Below are 15,456 nucleotides of genomic sequence, written 5' to 3' on the forward strand. Positions count from 1 at the left end.
GGGCTCCCCCGGGGTGGGAGGGGAAGAGAGGGCGGTGACATACACGGCCCTGCCCCCTGGACGTGTACGTTACCACCCCGTCCCCCTCCCTCGCGGCAGCCCCACTGAGCAGGCAGCACTCAGCCAAGCACCATGGCGGGAGGGAAGGGGAAAGGGAAGGGGGGCGGGGAGAGAGAGACAGGAGGCGGAGGAGAGCTGAGAGAGAGGGGAGAGGCAGTAGGAGGAGAGAGAGAGAGAGAGAGAGAGAGAGACAGAGCAAGAGCACTCAGGAGAGAAGACCTGAAAATCCCGTCTTATGACGGGCTAATTGGCTAGTTTCAAAATAGTGAGTTTGGTAGTGTGGACGCTCTGCTTATTATTTCAAAATAAGGGGGGTTATTTTGAAATAACTCCCTAGTGTAGACCAGGGCTTAGAAACTAACAAAAATATATATGGTCATGAGCTTTCGTGGGTCAGACCCACTTCATCAGATGAGTTGGAGTGGAAATAACAGAATCCAATATATATGTAACAGCAAAAGAAGTACCTGTCAATTGTAGGACCCATGGTAATGAGGATAATTAAATAGGCTGGATGTGTCTCATTTATACCTTTTGATGTGGAAATGTGGATGTTACAGGCAGGGGAAATTGCATTAACCAGTTAATGTCTTTATTCAAGCCAAGGGTAACAGTGTCATACTTGTAAATGAATTCCAGCTCTGTAGTCTCTTTCTGTAACTGGATGGTGAAATTCCTTTGTAGAAGAATGGATACTTTTAAATCCATGATTGAGTGAACAGGCAGGTTAAAATGCTCCCCCCACTGGTGTATGTGTGTTACCATTTCTGATGTCTGCTTTGTGTCCATTTATCCTTTGTCATAGAGACTGTCCATTTTGGCCAACATGCATGGCAGAGGGGCATTGCTGGCATTCGATGGCATAGATCATATTAATGGATGTGCAATTATATGAGCCCTTGATGTTGTGACTTATGCGGTTAAGTCCTGTGATGGTGTCGCTTGGACAGAGCTGGCAACGGGATTTGTTGCAGGGGTAGGTTCCTGGGTGAGTGCAACGGCCCTATCACACATGAGAAATACTATAAGCAAGGAAGCTCCTCCTGTAGATTTGGAAGCTGAAGAAAGGAAACAAAACAAAGCCACTGAATGATTTTCCATCTGTCTGAACTTTGACAGGACCAGAGACTAAACTGAAACCAGAGATACAGATCACTTACAACTCAGCTGCTCTTACGATTTAGATGGCAACTAATTTGCTCGTTTTAACCTGTAAATAACTCCTTTCTCTTTTTCCAACTTAAGAAACCTTTGGATAGTTACTATGGGAGGGTATGTCTATACTACAGCGCTAATTCGAACTAACTTAATTCAAACTAAGCTAATTCAAATTAGCGCAGCTAGACTTAAAAACTAGTTCGAATGAGCGTTTTGCTAATTCGAACTAGCATGTCCACACAGAGCGGACCCTGAACTGAGGTTAAGGATGGCAGGAAGCAGTGCCGGCAAGGCATCAGATGAGGACTTAGAGCGTGGAGCTGCTGTCTCAGGCTAGCCGAGGGCTGTGCTTAAAGGGACCCGACCCCCACCCCGGACAGACAGTTCTCAGGGTTCCCCGCTTGCAAAGCAGTCCTGGCTTGGAGTGCCCTGAGTGCCCACACGTGGAACATCACAGCACTCGGCCATCACCCTGGCTGCACTTGCCGCAGGCTGCCATTTGGGGGGAGGGGACAATCGGGGGGCTGCAGGAGAACTTTCACCCCGAGAAGCCCGCAGAGCCAGCCCAGTCCTCCCCATCGGGGCCGCGTACCCCATTCCTCCCTCACCTCCTTCCACTTACCCTTCCCTAGCCCCCCTTCCTGATGTACAAAATAAAGAAAACGTGTGTTCAAAAATAGAATCTCTCTTTATTGAACAAAACTGGGGGAGACTGGGAAAAAGAGGTGGGAGAGGGGAAGAGAGAGGCCGGGAGAGGGGAGGGCAACTAAAATGATCAGGGGTTTGGAACAGGTCCCATATGAAGAGAGGCTAAAGAGACTGGGACTTTTCAGCTTAGAGAAGAGGAGACGGAGGGGGGATATGATAGAGGTCTATAAAAGCAAGAGAGGTGTGGAGAGGGTGCATAAAGAAAAGTTCTCCATTAGTTCCCATAATAGAAGGACTAGAGGACACCAAAGGAAAGGAATGGGTAGCAGGCTTCAAACTAGTAACAGAAAGTTGTTCTTCACAAAGCAAAGAGTCAACCTGTGGAACTCCTTGCTGCAGGAGGCTGTGAAGGCTAGAACTAGAACAGAGTTTAAAGAGAAGTTAGATCAAGTCATGGAGGTTGGGTCCATGGAGTGGTATTAGCCAGGGGGTAGAAATGGTGTCCCTGCCCAAAGTTTGTGGAAGGCTGGAGAGGGATGGCACGAGACAAATGGCTTGGTCACTGTCTTTGGTCCATCCCCTCCAGGGTACCTAGAGTTGGCTGCTGTCGGCAGACAGGCTACTGGACTAGATGGACCTTTGGTCTGACCCAGTACGGCCATTCTAAGCTCAGGGCTCAGGGTCGGGGGTCTCAGTGGACCACCTTGATTTTCATGCACACCTGCTCCTGGGTGGCCAGGCTGGCAGCTATTCTGCCCTAGACGGCCACTTTCCTGTGCCTAGTGCGGAGTTTGTGGATGAGGTCCGCGATGTCTGCACTAGACCAGGTGGGTGCCCGCCTCTTGCGGTCTTGGCCAGGCTCCCGAGAGCCGCCAGCTTGGTCCCAGGAAGAGGCGGAGGGCTGGGGGGCATCGGGTGGCTGGCTCATGGCGTGTCAGGTGCAGGGTCTGCTGGCTGGGTGCTGGCAGGCTTGCACCTGGCACGGGCACCGTAGCCAGCCCGTGCCCCTTTAAGGGGTCTGGGGCCGGGAGGGGGGCATACGAGTTTCCCTGGTGGTGCCCAGAGTGGCCACCAGGGAAAGCTGGGGAGGGCTAGCCTCCCACTAGTTCGAATTAAGGGGCTACACAGCCCTTAATTCGAACTAGTAAGTTTGAACTAGGCTTAGTCCTCGTGCAATGAGGTTTACCTAGTTCGAACTAAGCGCTCCGCTAGTTTGAATTAAGTTCGAACTAGCGGAGCGCTAGTGTAGCGCCTATGAAAGTTAATTCGAACTAACATCTGTTAGTTCGAATTAACTTTGTAGTGTAGACATACCCGGATTGATCAGAGGCATTACCTTTGATGTAAAATCTGGGGGAAAGTGACTGATCTCTTGGGACTGGATGCAACCTGAACGTGGTGTGATTTTAGCGACCATTTATCACTAAAGTCCAGTTTGTCTGGGTCATAAGATGGACTAAGGAGTCTAAGTGGACTATATATGACTCTATCATAAGATTGGTATAGTGACCTAGGGGCTCACATTTGTTACTGGCTTGGTGACATCTAAATATAGAACACACTACCAGTTTGGAGTGTCTGCTCTGCTTTTGACAGTCTGTCCTGAGGCAGGCACTCAGGATCATAAGCCACTCCAGACAGCTCAATTGTAATGATCACTCTAATAATCAAGTCTCCTATATCCCTTTACTGGATTCTCCTCTCCTTCCCCATTAAGCTCAAGTTTCCAGTCCTTCACCTCCACAAGCCTCTACATCTGTGCACCACCTGCATCCTTCTCCTCACTTCCAGTTATACTCATCTTCTTCACTCCACTGCTCCCAAGCCTGCCTGCTAGCCCCCTCTGAATCAGCCTCCATTCTGTTCTGTTTATCTCCTTCCATGGTTGGAAGACTTCCTTGACCAGTGCATCAATCAACCTCCCATTTGTTATTCAAATCTCTCTTTAAAACCTATGTCATCTATGGGATTTTTCAAAGATAAGCCAGCTGCATGGTTGTATATGTCTATTTTGAGGGGTGGCTGGTGATACATGCCCAGCTCTTGCTCACATCAGAGACGGTGTTAGTTATTCACAATTTTGCATATTCGCAACTCTCCTGTCCCCAAGTCCTGCCCTTTTCTGTCACTGTCCTATCATCCCTCCCCCACTGCACCCCATCCCTCAAACAGGGGTGTGTGTGTGTGACAGCAGCAGTTAGCCCCCTCCCGCCCATCCCCATCTCCCAGAGGTGGCTGGGAGCCATGGGGAATTAGTCACACAAAACAAAAAGGAATTTTAAAAACATCATGGTCATGTCACTACTTCCAACTGCTGACTCCTGACATGTGCTTATTTCTCAGGGTGCGTCTCCACTGCAGCGTTTTTCTGGAAAAATTACCATTTTCACGGAAAAACAATACTTGCAGCCACACTGCCATTGAGTTCTTTCGACAGAAAGTTGAAAGAATGGAGGGGTTTTTCCGATGGCGGTAAACCTCATTCTACGAGGAAGAAGCCTTTTTCCTAAAAAGCTTTTTTGGAAAAAGGCATGTGTGAATGCAGAAGAGGGAGTTCTTCGAAAGAAGAGGCCTCCAGGAAATAACTCGGGTGCCCTAGTGGCCACTCCGTCCAGACTAATCACAGCTTAAATGCGAGAGAGCGTCCAATCAGTGTGGATGCTATCTTTCAAAAAAGCACGTCACTTTTTTATTGCGCTTTTGCTGCATGGATGCTCTCTTTCGAAATAAGCTTTTCTGGAAGATCTCTTCCGAAAGAAGCTTGCAGTCTAGATGCAGCCTCAAAGAGGAGGATTTTTTCCCAGTAACTTAGTGCCTGAATGTGTTTGTTGTGAAACACTGAATAAGTGTCACTGACGTTCACTATGGCTACGTCTACACTGGCCCCTTTTCCGGAAGGGGCATGTAAATTTCATGAGTCGTAGTAGGGAAATGCGCGGGGGATTTAAATATCCCCCGCGGCATTTAAATAAAAATGTCCGCCGCTTTTTTCCGGCTTTTAAAAAAGCCGGAAAAGAGCGTCTACACTGGCCCCGATCCTCCGGAAAAAGTGCCCTTTTCCGGAGGCTCTTATTCCTACTTTGAATAGGGGCCAGTGTAGACGAGCCCTATGAGAAAAAGAACAGCTTTGATCTCACCCACACTCATTTGAGAGAAACAAGGTAGGTGAGATAATATCTTCTATTGGAACAACACCTATTGGAGAGGGCGATAACAGAAGTGGGTCCAATATAAGAAATTATCTCACCCACCTAGTCTTTCTTATGTCCTGAGACCAACATGGCTATAATGACAATGCAAACAACAGTGGACAGTCTGTAATCATTTGACTTTTCATTCCAACACTTTTGCAGATGCTAAGCCTTGTTTCTACTTCACTGTTATACCTGGTAACCCAGCAAATTCTGCTTGATACAGCACTATATCCAGAACCAACATTTTGTAGTTAGATTTTTAAAAGTATTTGAATTGATTAAATATTAAAGGTGCATTTTAGGCATTCTGAAGGAAGTTCCTGGGACAAATGGTCATTTTAAAATACCCTACCATGTTTCCACACCTTAACTTTTAAAAAAGAATAATTGAAATGCAGGGTTGGGAGAGACCTCAAAAATCATCTAGTCCAGTCCCTTGAATTGTAGCAGATCCACGTAAACCTACACCATTCCTGACAGGTGTTTGTTTAACTTCTTTCTAAAAACTTCCAGTGATGGGAATTCCATAACCTTCTTTGAAACTTATTCCAGAGGTTAACTATCTTTATGGGTAAAAACGTTTTTCCTAATATCTAATCTAAATCTCCCTTGCTGCAGATTAAATCCATTATTTCTTATTCTATCCTCAGCACACATGCAGAACAATTGAGCATCCAATATGATAGGGGAATGTCATAAAAGGATGAAGAGTGTTCTTAGGTGCCCATTCATTCTTCTTCTCTCAAGACTAAACATGCCCAGTTTTGTTAATATTTCCCCCAAGGTGAGGTTTCCTAAATCTTTTATCATTTTTGTTGCTTTCCTTTAGACTTTCTCCAATTTGTCCACATCTGGCACCTAAAACTGGACACCGTACTCAAACTGGATAAAGCAGAAAAATTACCTACTGCATGGATGCTGAAACAATTTTTATAGTGGAGGTGCTGACAGCTTTTGTTCCAAACTGGAAAACCTGAATATAACCCTGCTGGTGCATCTTTCTAGCCCCAGAAAGACTAAACACCATGCCCAGATCACTTTCAGGCCCTTCCTCAAGGCACAGTTTATTAATGCAAACAGAAGTCTCTCTCTATCTCTCTACTACAGATTGCAGAAGACACTCTCTGAGCAACACAGATTGCAGAAGACTTTTATTCTCCTCCAGGGCCAGTTACAGGAACCAACCTCCCTCGTGAAGCTTCCATCCAACTAGGGTGGCTGCTCGCATGTTCCCAGAACACTGGACAAATCTGGCACTTCTGGGAATGGAGTGGGTCCATCCCTGTGTCTGGGTGACCCAGCCCTGCTGGATGACATTGAATGAACGGTGTGTGTGAAATCACGCTGCAGAACAGACACCATTTTCAAGTGTGCACTGCATGTGAATTCAGGCTGGCTGGGGTGGAGCGGCATGCTATTAAAAAGGGTGTCCCCCTATTTGATACCAGACCAAAGCACATCAGGGTTTGTTCTATTATCGGACAGAGGACAAATCAGCTAAAAAGAGAACTGTCCGGGATATAACTGCATGAGTGTCCTCCCCACATCCAGCTGTGAGCTGTCAGCCCTTTATGGGCATCATCCGAACTCTCGGCAGCTGGGTCTAATAAAGAAATAGGGCTGCCAGACTATAGCCTCTCAGGCCATTAACAGAGCTGACTACTCTGTAACAGGCACTAATTTAAACTCAGAGACCAATGGGAGGAAACGAAGTCCAGTACCCAACCTCTTCTAAACCTCCTGATCCTAGTCTCCTCCAGTAGTAATTGCTCTCCCCACTAGCCCCAGTGGCATTACAGAACTAAGGTCTGGGTATCCTGCTGCCAGCCAGGACTCAAATCTACTTATTAGCAGGACCTTTGTTTAAACTGTCACTATCTGGAGGGCCTCAGTGAACTTCTAAGTCCTGAGACCTCCTACAAAATTCCCCTACAGCCTTGGAGTCCAGCCTGAGCTTGGACTAACACAGTGCATTATTAACAGCCATGTTTATTTACTCAATGCTGACGATGAACCTTTACTGAAGCAAATCCCTCTGCCCAGGAGCTTACAGTCTAAATCAGCCTGGCAATACAGATCAGACATACAAGACATGCAGGGGGAAGGTTGACACATCCAGTTATACTTTGTGTGCATGTAAATACAGATATAGACAGTGGCAGGCAAAAACAGTGCTTCTCTCTCTGGGGGCCCTTTACTGTTTTATCCTAGTCCTGACCTCTTCTTTCTCTCCGCCTCTCCCTACAGTCCACTCTAGATTTTATCCTCCTACTTCCTATTACCTTCCCCTCAGCCACACACATCACAGTTCCTGCCAATCACATCCCCATTCTCTTCCTCCACAATCATCTGTCCAAATATAGCCACCCCAACCTACTCAGGTGCTTCTCTAGCCCATCTCAACCAGATCCACACCCTCTCTTCTCAGTTACCTACCAGCCTCAGAATTCTCTCTCCCTCACTCTGAGTTCCCCCTTCTTCCTTCCTGCACAACCTCCCTCAGGCTTAAAACCCTCTGCCTGGCCCCACCATAAATTCTTCTCACCTCATAATTTAACCTCCTTCCAAATCCTTTCAGGTTCACAAGAGCCACTCCCTCCCAGGTAAAATCCCTTCACCACAACACCACCTTCCACTGAGCCTGGAGAATTAGGATCAGAGGTAGTTGAGAAGGATGAGGACTGTGTGTACACATGGTATTTGAAGGAACGTATCTACCCTGCCTCTCTGCAGCTAACCTGAATTAACATCTCATGAGGCCTATATTATCTGCTATTTCTGCTGCCAACAGAGGTCTGAAAAACTGGAATACATTCTTCTGCCCCTCAATTACATGCACATGCAGCTCACAAATTAAAGTGTCTTTGCATGTCCAAAGCATGTTGGTTTCAGTACTAGCCAAAAGTTTGAATTTATTATTCTGTACTACCTCTGCTAGAACTACTGGAGTTAATCATCAGTCTATTTCCTCATCCTCCTTTTCTGTTTCTTTCTTCATCTTTCCTTTCAACTACTATCACTCAGCCAAAACGATATTGAGTTTCAAGCACCTTTTTGAGGAAAAAATTAAATAGATTGAAAAAGAGCTTGTAATGAGGTTGCTGAAGAATTCACACCTTGACAAGTGAGCTACACCAACCTCTTTCCGCTAGTGTTTTGAAAATTGTATTATTATGTATGATATTATCATCTTTATTTCCATCATTATTGACACTAGGAAGTTGAAATCCCTACTTCGTCCCACTTAGGCCAGGTCTACACTAGACCTTGAAACTTGAGCTCAGGTAGACAACTCCAGCTGTGTAAAATACATAGCTGGAGTCAGCTTACCTTAAGTCGAGCTTGGCACCATCTTCAGACTCTCCCACCGACTTCTCTTACAACTTATGACCGCGAAGCGTACCGGCACCAACTCGTACTCAACATTTGATTTAGCGGGTCTTAACTAGACCCACTACACTGAATGCCAGAAGATCGATCTCTGGCGTGGCAAGTGAAGACATGGTCTTAGAAGTGGACAGAACTGAATCAAAATGTAGCAAAGAAAGAAAAAGAGATGAAGAAAAGATATTTTTAATTGTACTTACCCAGCATCTGAGCTGTTGCCACAGAGTAGTGCTTCTGTAGTTCCATTTTTTATGAAGTAGTTTTCTGTCACAAAAGGGAAGGAATCATGAATTGACAACTTGCTTTCTAACAAACACATTCCCAAATGAATACAATGACTGACAATTATCCACCAAACAATATATATATTTAAAGTAATCTATATTTAAAATAATCTATGCAGGGTTGCATACAGAGATTAGTTTGATTTTAAATTTCAGGAACAAACATACTCAGTTCTTGTGGAATAATTTGTAAAAACTAAAATATCTAATTTTAAAGCTTCTTAGATATTGCCATTGGTATTTAAAATTCATTAGTAGCCTTTATTTGACAAAGAACACAAAATAAAGGTAACAATAGCATAATTAAAATACATTCTTTTAACATCCAAATAGACAACAAACATGGAACCCTAATATTAAAAGAAATAGGAATATAAGGGTAAATGTATATATAAACAATAGCCATTCTAAAAAGCAAATGGGGGGGGGGGAGGGGAGAAGAGGAGTACAGAGTCTAATCAGGCCCTGATTGCTGATCTGGATTCAATAATAATAGATGCTTTCTAGAAGCAGGTGAAAGTGGATTGAGATGGTTTTCAGCAAGGAGCAAGATGCATACCCTGCTTAGCATACATGCAGACCCTACATATTCTACATATATTAGAACTCATATCAAAGTGGTAATTCCCTGCTGACTTAACACATAAGACTGAGAGCACTACATAGCAAGCATTGTGTGAGCAGAACCAGATGATGCTCAAAGAGGTTTCCTTTTCTGCATGAGATTACATTGTTAATGGTTTTAGAATCCAAGAATGCTAGCTTATTCCTCCTGGGGGAATTCTATGTCCCTACTTCCCCCCAAAAAATTAAAAGTTCTGTGCACAATCTTTTTAACTTCTGTGTTTTTATTGTAAAAATAACATAATAAAGTCATGCCAGTTTCAATTATTTTGTAAATTTGTTTCAAATTACCTCTTAGCAAGTACATCTGTACCAATACAGAAAATGGAAAGATTCAGGAAATATTTTTGACAAATAGATTCCTTAATAGGCATATAAATACAGAACACCAAGCAACAATTCATTGAAACTACAACACAGAAATGCATTTCCCACACTGGTCAGAAACAGTGCAAAGGCTTGGGGCAGTCAGGAGTAATGGAGGAGCCAAGGAACAGGGAAGTAATTGCTGAGAAGTAGCTTGAGTGTGAACTTGGAGGATTGTTGCATGTGGGAGGGAAAAGCATGGGAGTTATTTTTCTGGGAGAGGGATTGTTAGACCCTTGCTGACCTATAATCTCTCCCATTTAGTCAGGCTCTGCCACATGTGTCCCTTGCATCCCCATTCAGACAACCCCCTCTCCCCCAACACCCACATGTCCCTGCACCCATGTTTTCTTTCCCCATGTGCCCCTACACTCCCTCTCAACCAACCCCTTCCACCCATCACCATGTGTCCCTGCACCCTCCCTTGCATTCAGTTCCTGCTCCAGTCTTGCCCCCACTAACCCTTTTGAAACCCAGTCTGTGATCCTCCAGGAGCTCCATGTGCCCCCTGCTATCCGTCCCCCCCCCATAGACCATGCCTCCTGACTCTGAGGAATCTAGCTTCTTCTCTTCCCTATCCAGAATTTTAACTGCTCCTGCCCAGGAGGAACTACTTTCTGTTCTGGAACCAGCACCTCCTGATGAGTGAAAGGTGCAATTGCAGCACCTCTTTAGCAGAATGTATTTTCTGCAGAGAAAATAATTTCCGCATGGAACATGAATTCTATGTCTGTGTAATGGTGCAGAATTCTCCCAGGAGTCAAAGCTTATATACAAAACCAATGCAAGGAACACAGTTTAAGCCAGTGACCCAATATGCTGTTGCATTTCCAATAAGCTACCAGCAATGCAAAAACCTGTTCTGATTCCTACTAGGAGGAAATTGCAGTTAGTGAGCCTCGTGATCATGAGGTCATCTGCTGGTGTTCACAAGTCATCAGAGGATAATGTTACACATTGCTCATACTATGTGCTTTTGTATTTCGCCCCACATAGGAAAGATCTTGGTTCAAAACACTGCCAAGATTTTTAACCCTGTTTGCTATTTCTGAAGAATCCCTTCAACAGATATTGTCCTGGCATATCTCTAGGGTAATGAGCATACTTGAGGAGACCATATGATAAGAGATAAACAGCACACTTCTGGTGCACTGCATTTTGTTAAGGAATTATATCAATGCATGTAGGTGCTGAACAATATGGAAAAGAATATACCCTGAAGGGCTGTCATTTTTTAGATGTTAAGGCTAGACAGAGCCATTATGATCCTCTAGTCTGATCTCCTGCATAATGCTCCTAGTGATTCCAACTTCAAGCCCATAATTTCTGGCTGAGCTATAGGATATCTTTTAGAAGGACATCCAATCTTGAGTTAAAGATTGCAAATGATGGAAAAATCTATCAAAACTGTTGCTAAATTGCTCCAATGGCTAATTACCTTCTCAGTTAAAATCCTGCACTTTATTTTTAAGTCTGAATTTGTCTAGCCTCAGCTTCCAGACCTTGGATCTCATTTCAGATCTTTTGGTGGTGATGCACAATTACTCCTCACCACTGCTAGAGTTCTACCTCCTTGGCTGACTGGAGCCACTGGAGTGACATTTCATCCTTGTTTACACTGATACAGTGCAAAAAGCTGATGCAGGAAAGACAGGACCGAGAGCACTAGAAAGACAGAATGTGTACAAACAAGTCACAGTGTTCAGGATGAGTTTTAAAATCCCAAGAGTGCACATATGATCTGTCATCTGCTGTTGACTCAAACATTTATATTCCTAAAGCCAACAGGATGCTAAATCCCAAAGAGGTTTATGAAATGCACTGGGGAGAATCAGTACAGAGGCACTGCTGGTGGAAGATATCTAAGCAATGGAGGCTAGTCTGCACTGCAAGAGTGACAGTTACCATGTGAAGTGTGAATTCGAAGAGGGGATGAATTGCTGATTCCCCAGTGGTAACTTCAGTAGTATCACTGAAGAACAAAACTGCTGTTTTATCATAAGCTCGCACACTGGTCACATCATCATTCAAAGGAAGTTGGTGCAGCCTTCTGTCTAATGGTGGGCTAAACAGCACACTACTGGTGGTGGCATGCAGGGTATGCTTAGCTACATGCTGCAGTGAAAGGCTCTGGCAGAAGGGAAGCACTAGGAAAAGGCTCCGGCAGCTCCCCATTGCTGGAGTCTTTCCTGGGGTGAGAAAAGGCCCTGGCAGCTCCCTACAGCAGGAAAAGCAGTAGGGAGACAGTGTAGACAGGGGATGCACTATTTGGGCACATAGAGAACCATGTAGGATACATACCTCCATGGATCTAGTATGTCTGTATTCCGCTCGCCCTACGCAGAACCTTACCAGCTATACAGCTATTTATAGCTGTGCTAGGGTGTGTGTTGTGCACATACCACACATGTCACCATAAATTCTATGCAGTGCAGACATATCCTACTGTGCTGGGGAAAACAGATCTTTGAACAACAATGATGAAGAACAGAACAGAACCCTTCCCATGACACCACAGGCTATGCTCTACTGCTCCCTCCTGCCTCAGCTTTACCTCCCTTGACTGTATCATACACAAGTACAGTCAGCGCAACACAGTGCTATTTACGTTCAACACAGTTTAGCTCTAAAAGGTAGAAATGGTTTAAAAATAGTAAGTATGTTTTGAGGAAAATGTTGACAATTCTTTCATTTTTACTTTTTAAAAAAATCTGATTTTTAAATAAAAAAACACTGAAAACCAATTTTCTTTTGTTTTTCTGATCCCCTTTCTTTTTATTTCTGACAAAAAACCATTTTGTGTAAAAGAAAAGTTTTAAATACAAATGTGTGACTAGCTCTACTAAAAGGGAGAGTGTATTTAAAGGTAGATGTGCAATGTGCCATGCACTTTTATTTGAACATATGTGTATGCCTCTCTCTAAAGGAGTATAAAAAACCCAAGATAATCATCCTGCCATATTAAATAATGAAAGAAAGGGCACAACAACAATGGCCCAAGATCAACTGAAAGTTATATGCATTTACTTTGATGGTGCTATATTATTTTCTCTGTTTTGCAAAAAAATCAAACATCTGCAATTAGTACTCAATAGTCAGCACTCATTTTCAGAAAGGTTACAGTGCAAATGCATTTGCATGTATACCAGAATTCAGCCACATAAACATATAGTATACCAATAAGGCTGGCTAGAAAAAAAGAATTAAAACAAAACAAAATAAAAAATTGCTGATCAGTTTTAGATACCATGACCCAAATGTTATATAAGAACACAAGCATCAGGCACAATACTAGGTCTAACAGTGGCTTGCGCCCAATGCTTCAAAGAGAATAATTGAAACAGCACAATTATTGACTGATCCATTCCCTGTCATCCAGTCCCAGCTTCTGAAAGTCACAGGTTTAAGAACATCCAGAGCACGAGATTACGTTCCTGATTATCTTGGCTAAATAGCCACTGCTACACCCATCTTCTGTGAAATTATCTAATCCTTTTTTAACATAGTTAGAGTTTTGGCCTTTACAACATCCACTGGCAATGAGTTCCACAGGTTGACTGTGCATTCTGTGTTCTTCTTTTTGTTATTTTAAACATGCTGTCTATTCACATCATTGAATGACCGCTGGTTCATGTATTATGTGAAGGAGTAAATAATCCTTCCTTCTTCACTTTCTCCACACCATAGACCTCTACCATGTCCCCCACAGTCATCTCTTTTCTAAGTTGAACAGCACAAGTCTTTTTAATCCAGCCTCATATGAAAGAAGTTCCACTCCTCTTAACATTTTTGTTGCCCTTCTCTATACCTTTCCAATTCTGTTACAGGCTGTACCTCCCTTAACCTGGACTCTCTGGTCCGACAACATCTGTGGTCCTACTGGATGGATGTTCCTGGACCACAGAGTCCAGGTATAAGGATGTTGGGCCACACGACACAGCGAAGAGCTCCATGTTGAAGGAGGGGGATGCAACAGGGAGTTCTGGCCCCTGCTTTGGGTGGTAATGGGGGGCTGGCAGTGGCTGCCGAGTCTTGGCAGCTACAGCGTCTCAGTCCTGGCAGCCCCGGCAGCCCCAGAAGCAGTGGCAGCCATGGAGCTCCCGCCTGGGGAACCATGGCTGGGCAGGCAACAGTGGTGCTCAGATGGAGTGCTAGCTGGGGTCTGCATGAACCATGTTGGGAGGGAACTCCCCTCATTCAGCAAATCCCCTTGTTCGGGACCAGTGACTGTGCTGGACAAGGGAGGTCTAACCAGTACATATTTTTGAGATAGGGTGACCAGAATACCATGCTGTATTCAAGATATGAACATACCATGGATTCAGATAGTGACATTATATTTTCTGTCTTATCTATTCTTTTCCCTTATAGTTCTTAAAATTCTGAGACCTGTCCTTAATGACTCCAGGATGCCTTGTTTGAGTGGTAACAGCAAATTTAGAACCCATCATGTTGTCTGTATAGTTGGGATATTTTTCAATATGCTTTGCATTCAAGAACACTGAATTTCATCTTCCATTTTGTTGTTCTGTCACCCAGTTTTATAAGATCCTTTTGCAACTCTTTGCAGTCAGCTTTGGATTTAACTATCTTGAATAATTTTTTAATTGTCTGCAAATTTTAGCCCCTCCCTGTTCACTTCCTTTTCCAGATAATTTATAAATATGCTGAAGGGCTCAGGTCCCAGTAAAAATCTTTGGTGCCCCTGCTATTTTCCTCTTTTTATTGTGAAAGCTAATCATTTATTTCCACCATTTGTTTCTTATGTTTTCACCAGTTAGAGATCCATGAGAGGACCTTCTCTCTTGTCCCATGACTGCCTACTTTGCTCAAGAGCCTTTAGTGAGAGATGTTGTCAAAGGCTTTTTGAAAGTCCAAGTACATTAACAGTATCACCCTTATCCACATGCCTACAGGCGGCCCCCAACTTTGGACGAGATTGGTTCCTGGGGAAGCATCGCAAGTCGTAAATGCGGGCCGAGGATGTAAGTTGGGGTTTTTTGGCCCCTTCTGCACTTACAAAAATAGTTGTAATTTGGGGGGGGGGGGGGCGGGGAGGGGAGGTTGGAACTCGGGCGGTGGCATGTCGGGGGCTCCCTCTATTTACTTTCTGAAGAACTGCTAATAGATTAGGGAGCCATGATTATCCTTTACAAAAACCTCCTTGACTGTTTCCCAATCATAGATTTCATCAGTGTGTTTGACAATTCTACTGTTATAATTTCAATCAGTTTGCCTGGCACTGAATGTAGGCAAACTAGCCTGTCGTTGCCAGGATTGTCTCTTGGCCCGTCCCCCCACCTTTTAAATCAGGGTTACATCTAGCAGAGAGACTGATATAAGCAATAGGTTACATACCACAATTAGTAGTTCTGAAATTGCATATCTCAGTTCCTTCAGAGCTCTTTGGTGAATACCATCTGGGCCAGTGAAAGTAACTAAAATTTCTTACAGGTACTGTCCTTTTGCAATCCTGCTCCCTGCCAGCTCTTTAAATAGCTCCCTGCTGGCTTTTGCTCTTGCTTACTTTCACCTCTGGTTTTACACTGGCTGAGACACACTCTGGTCTAGAGATCAGAGAGTTGTATTATTCCCTCTGGGAGGGGAGGCCCTGGGGCTCCAGACTAGATGGACTCCCTGACAGAGCCCACAGCGAGAGACAGGCAACCTGGATGCTCAGAGAGGTGCAGTTCCAGGGGGTGGAGGGGCCTCTGGCTTCACCCCCAACACAGTGT

At 44.3% G+C, this 15,456-nt stretch overlaps 1 protein-coding gene across 1 annotated transcript in view; it reads right to left on the reverse strand.

Moving 5' to 3' along the window:
• The window catches only part of LOC102452890 (sodium channel protein type 5 subunit alpha-like), a 340,594-nt gene that overhangs the window by 207,693 nt on the left and 117,445 nt on the right, over positions 1 to 15,456 (reverse strand). Inside the window, exon 8 of the mRNA XM_075922835.1 lies at positions 8,648 to 8,711. Within this exon, the coding sequence (XP_075778950.1) occupies positions 8,648 to 8,711 (64 nt within the window). The remainder of the gene's footprint in view (positions 1 to 8,647; positions 8,712 to 15,456) is intronic.

Source organism: Pelodiscus sinensis, chromosome 2 (assembly GCF_049634645.1).
Source record: "Pelodiscus sinensis isolate JC-2024 chromosome 2, ASM4963464v1, whole genome shotgun sequence".
Lineage (NCBI taxonomy): Eukaryota > Metazoa > Chordata > Testudines > Trionychidae > Pelodiscus > Pelodiscus sinensis.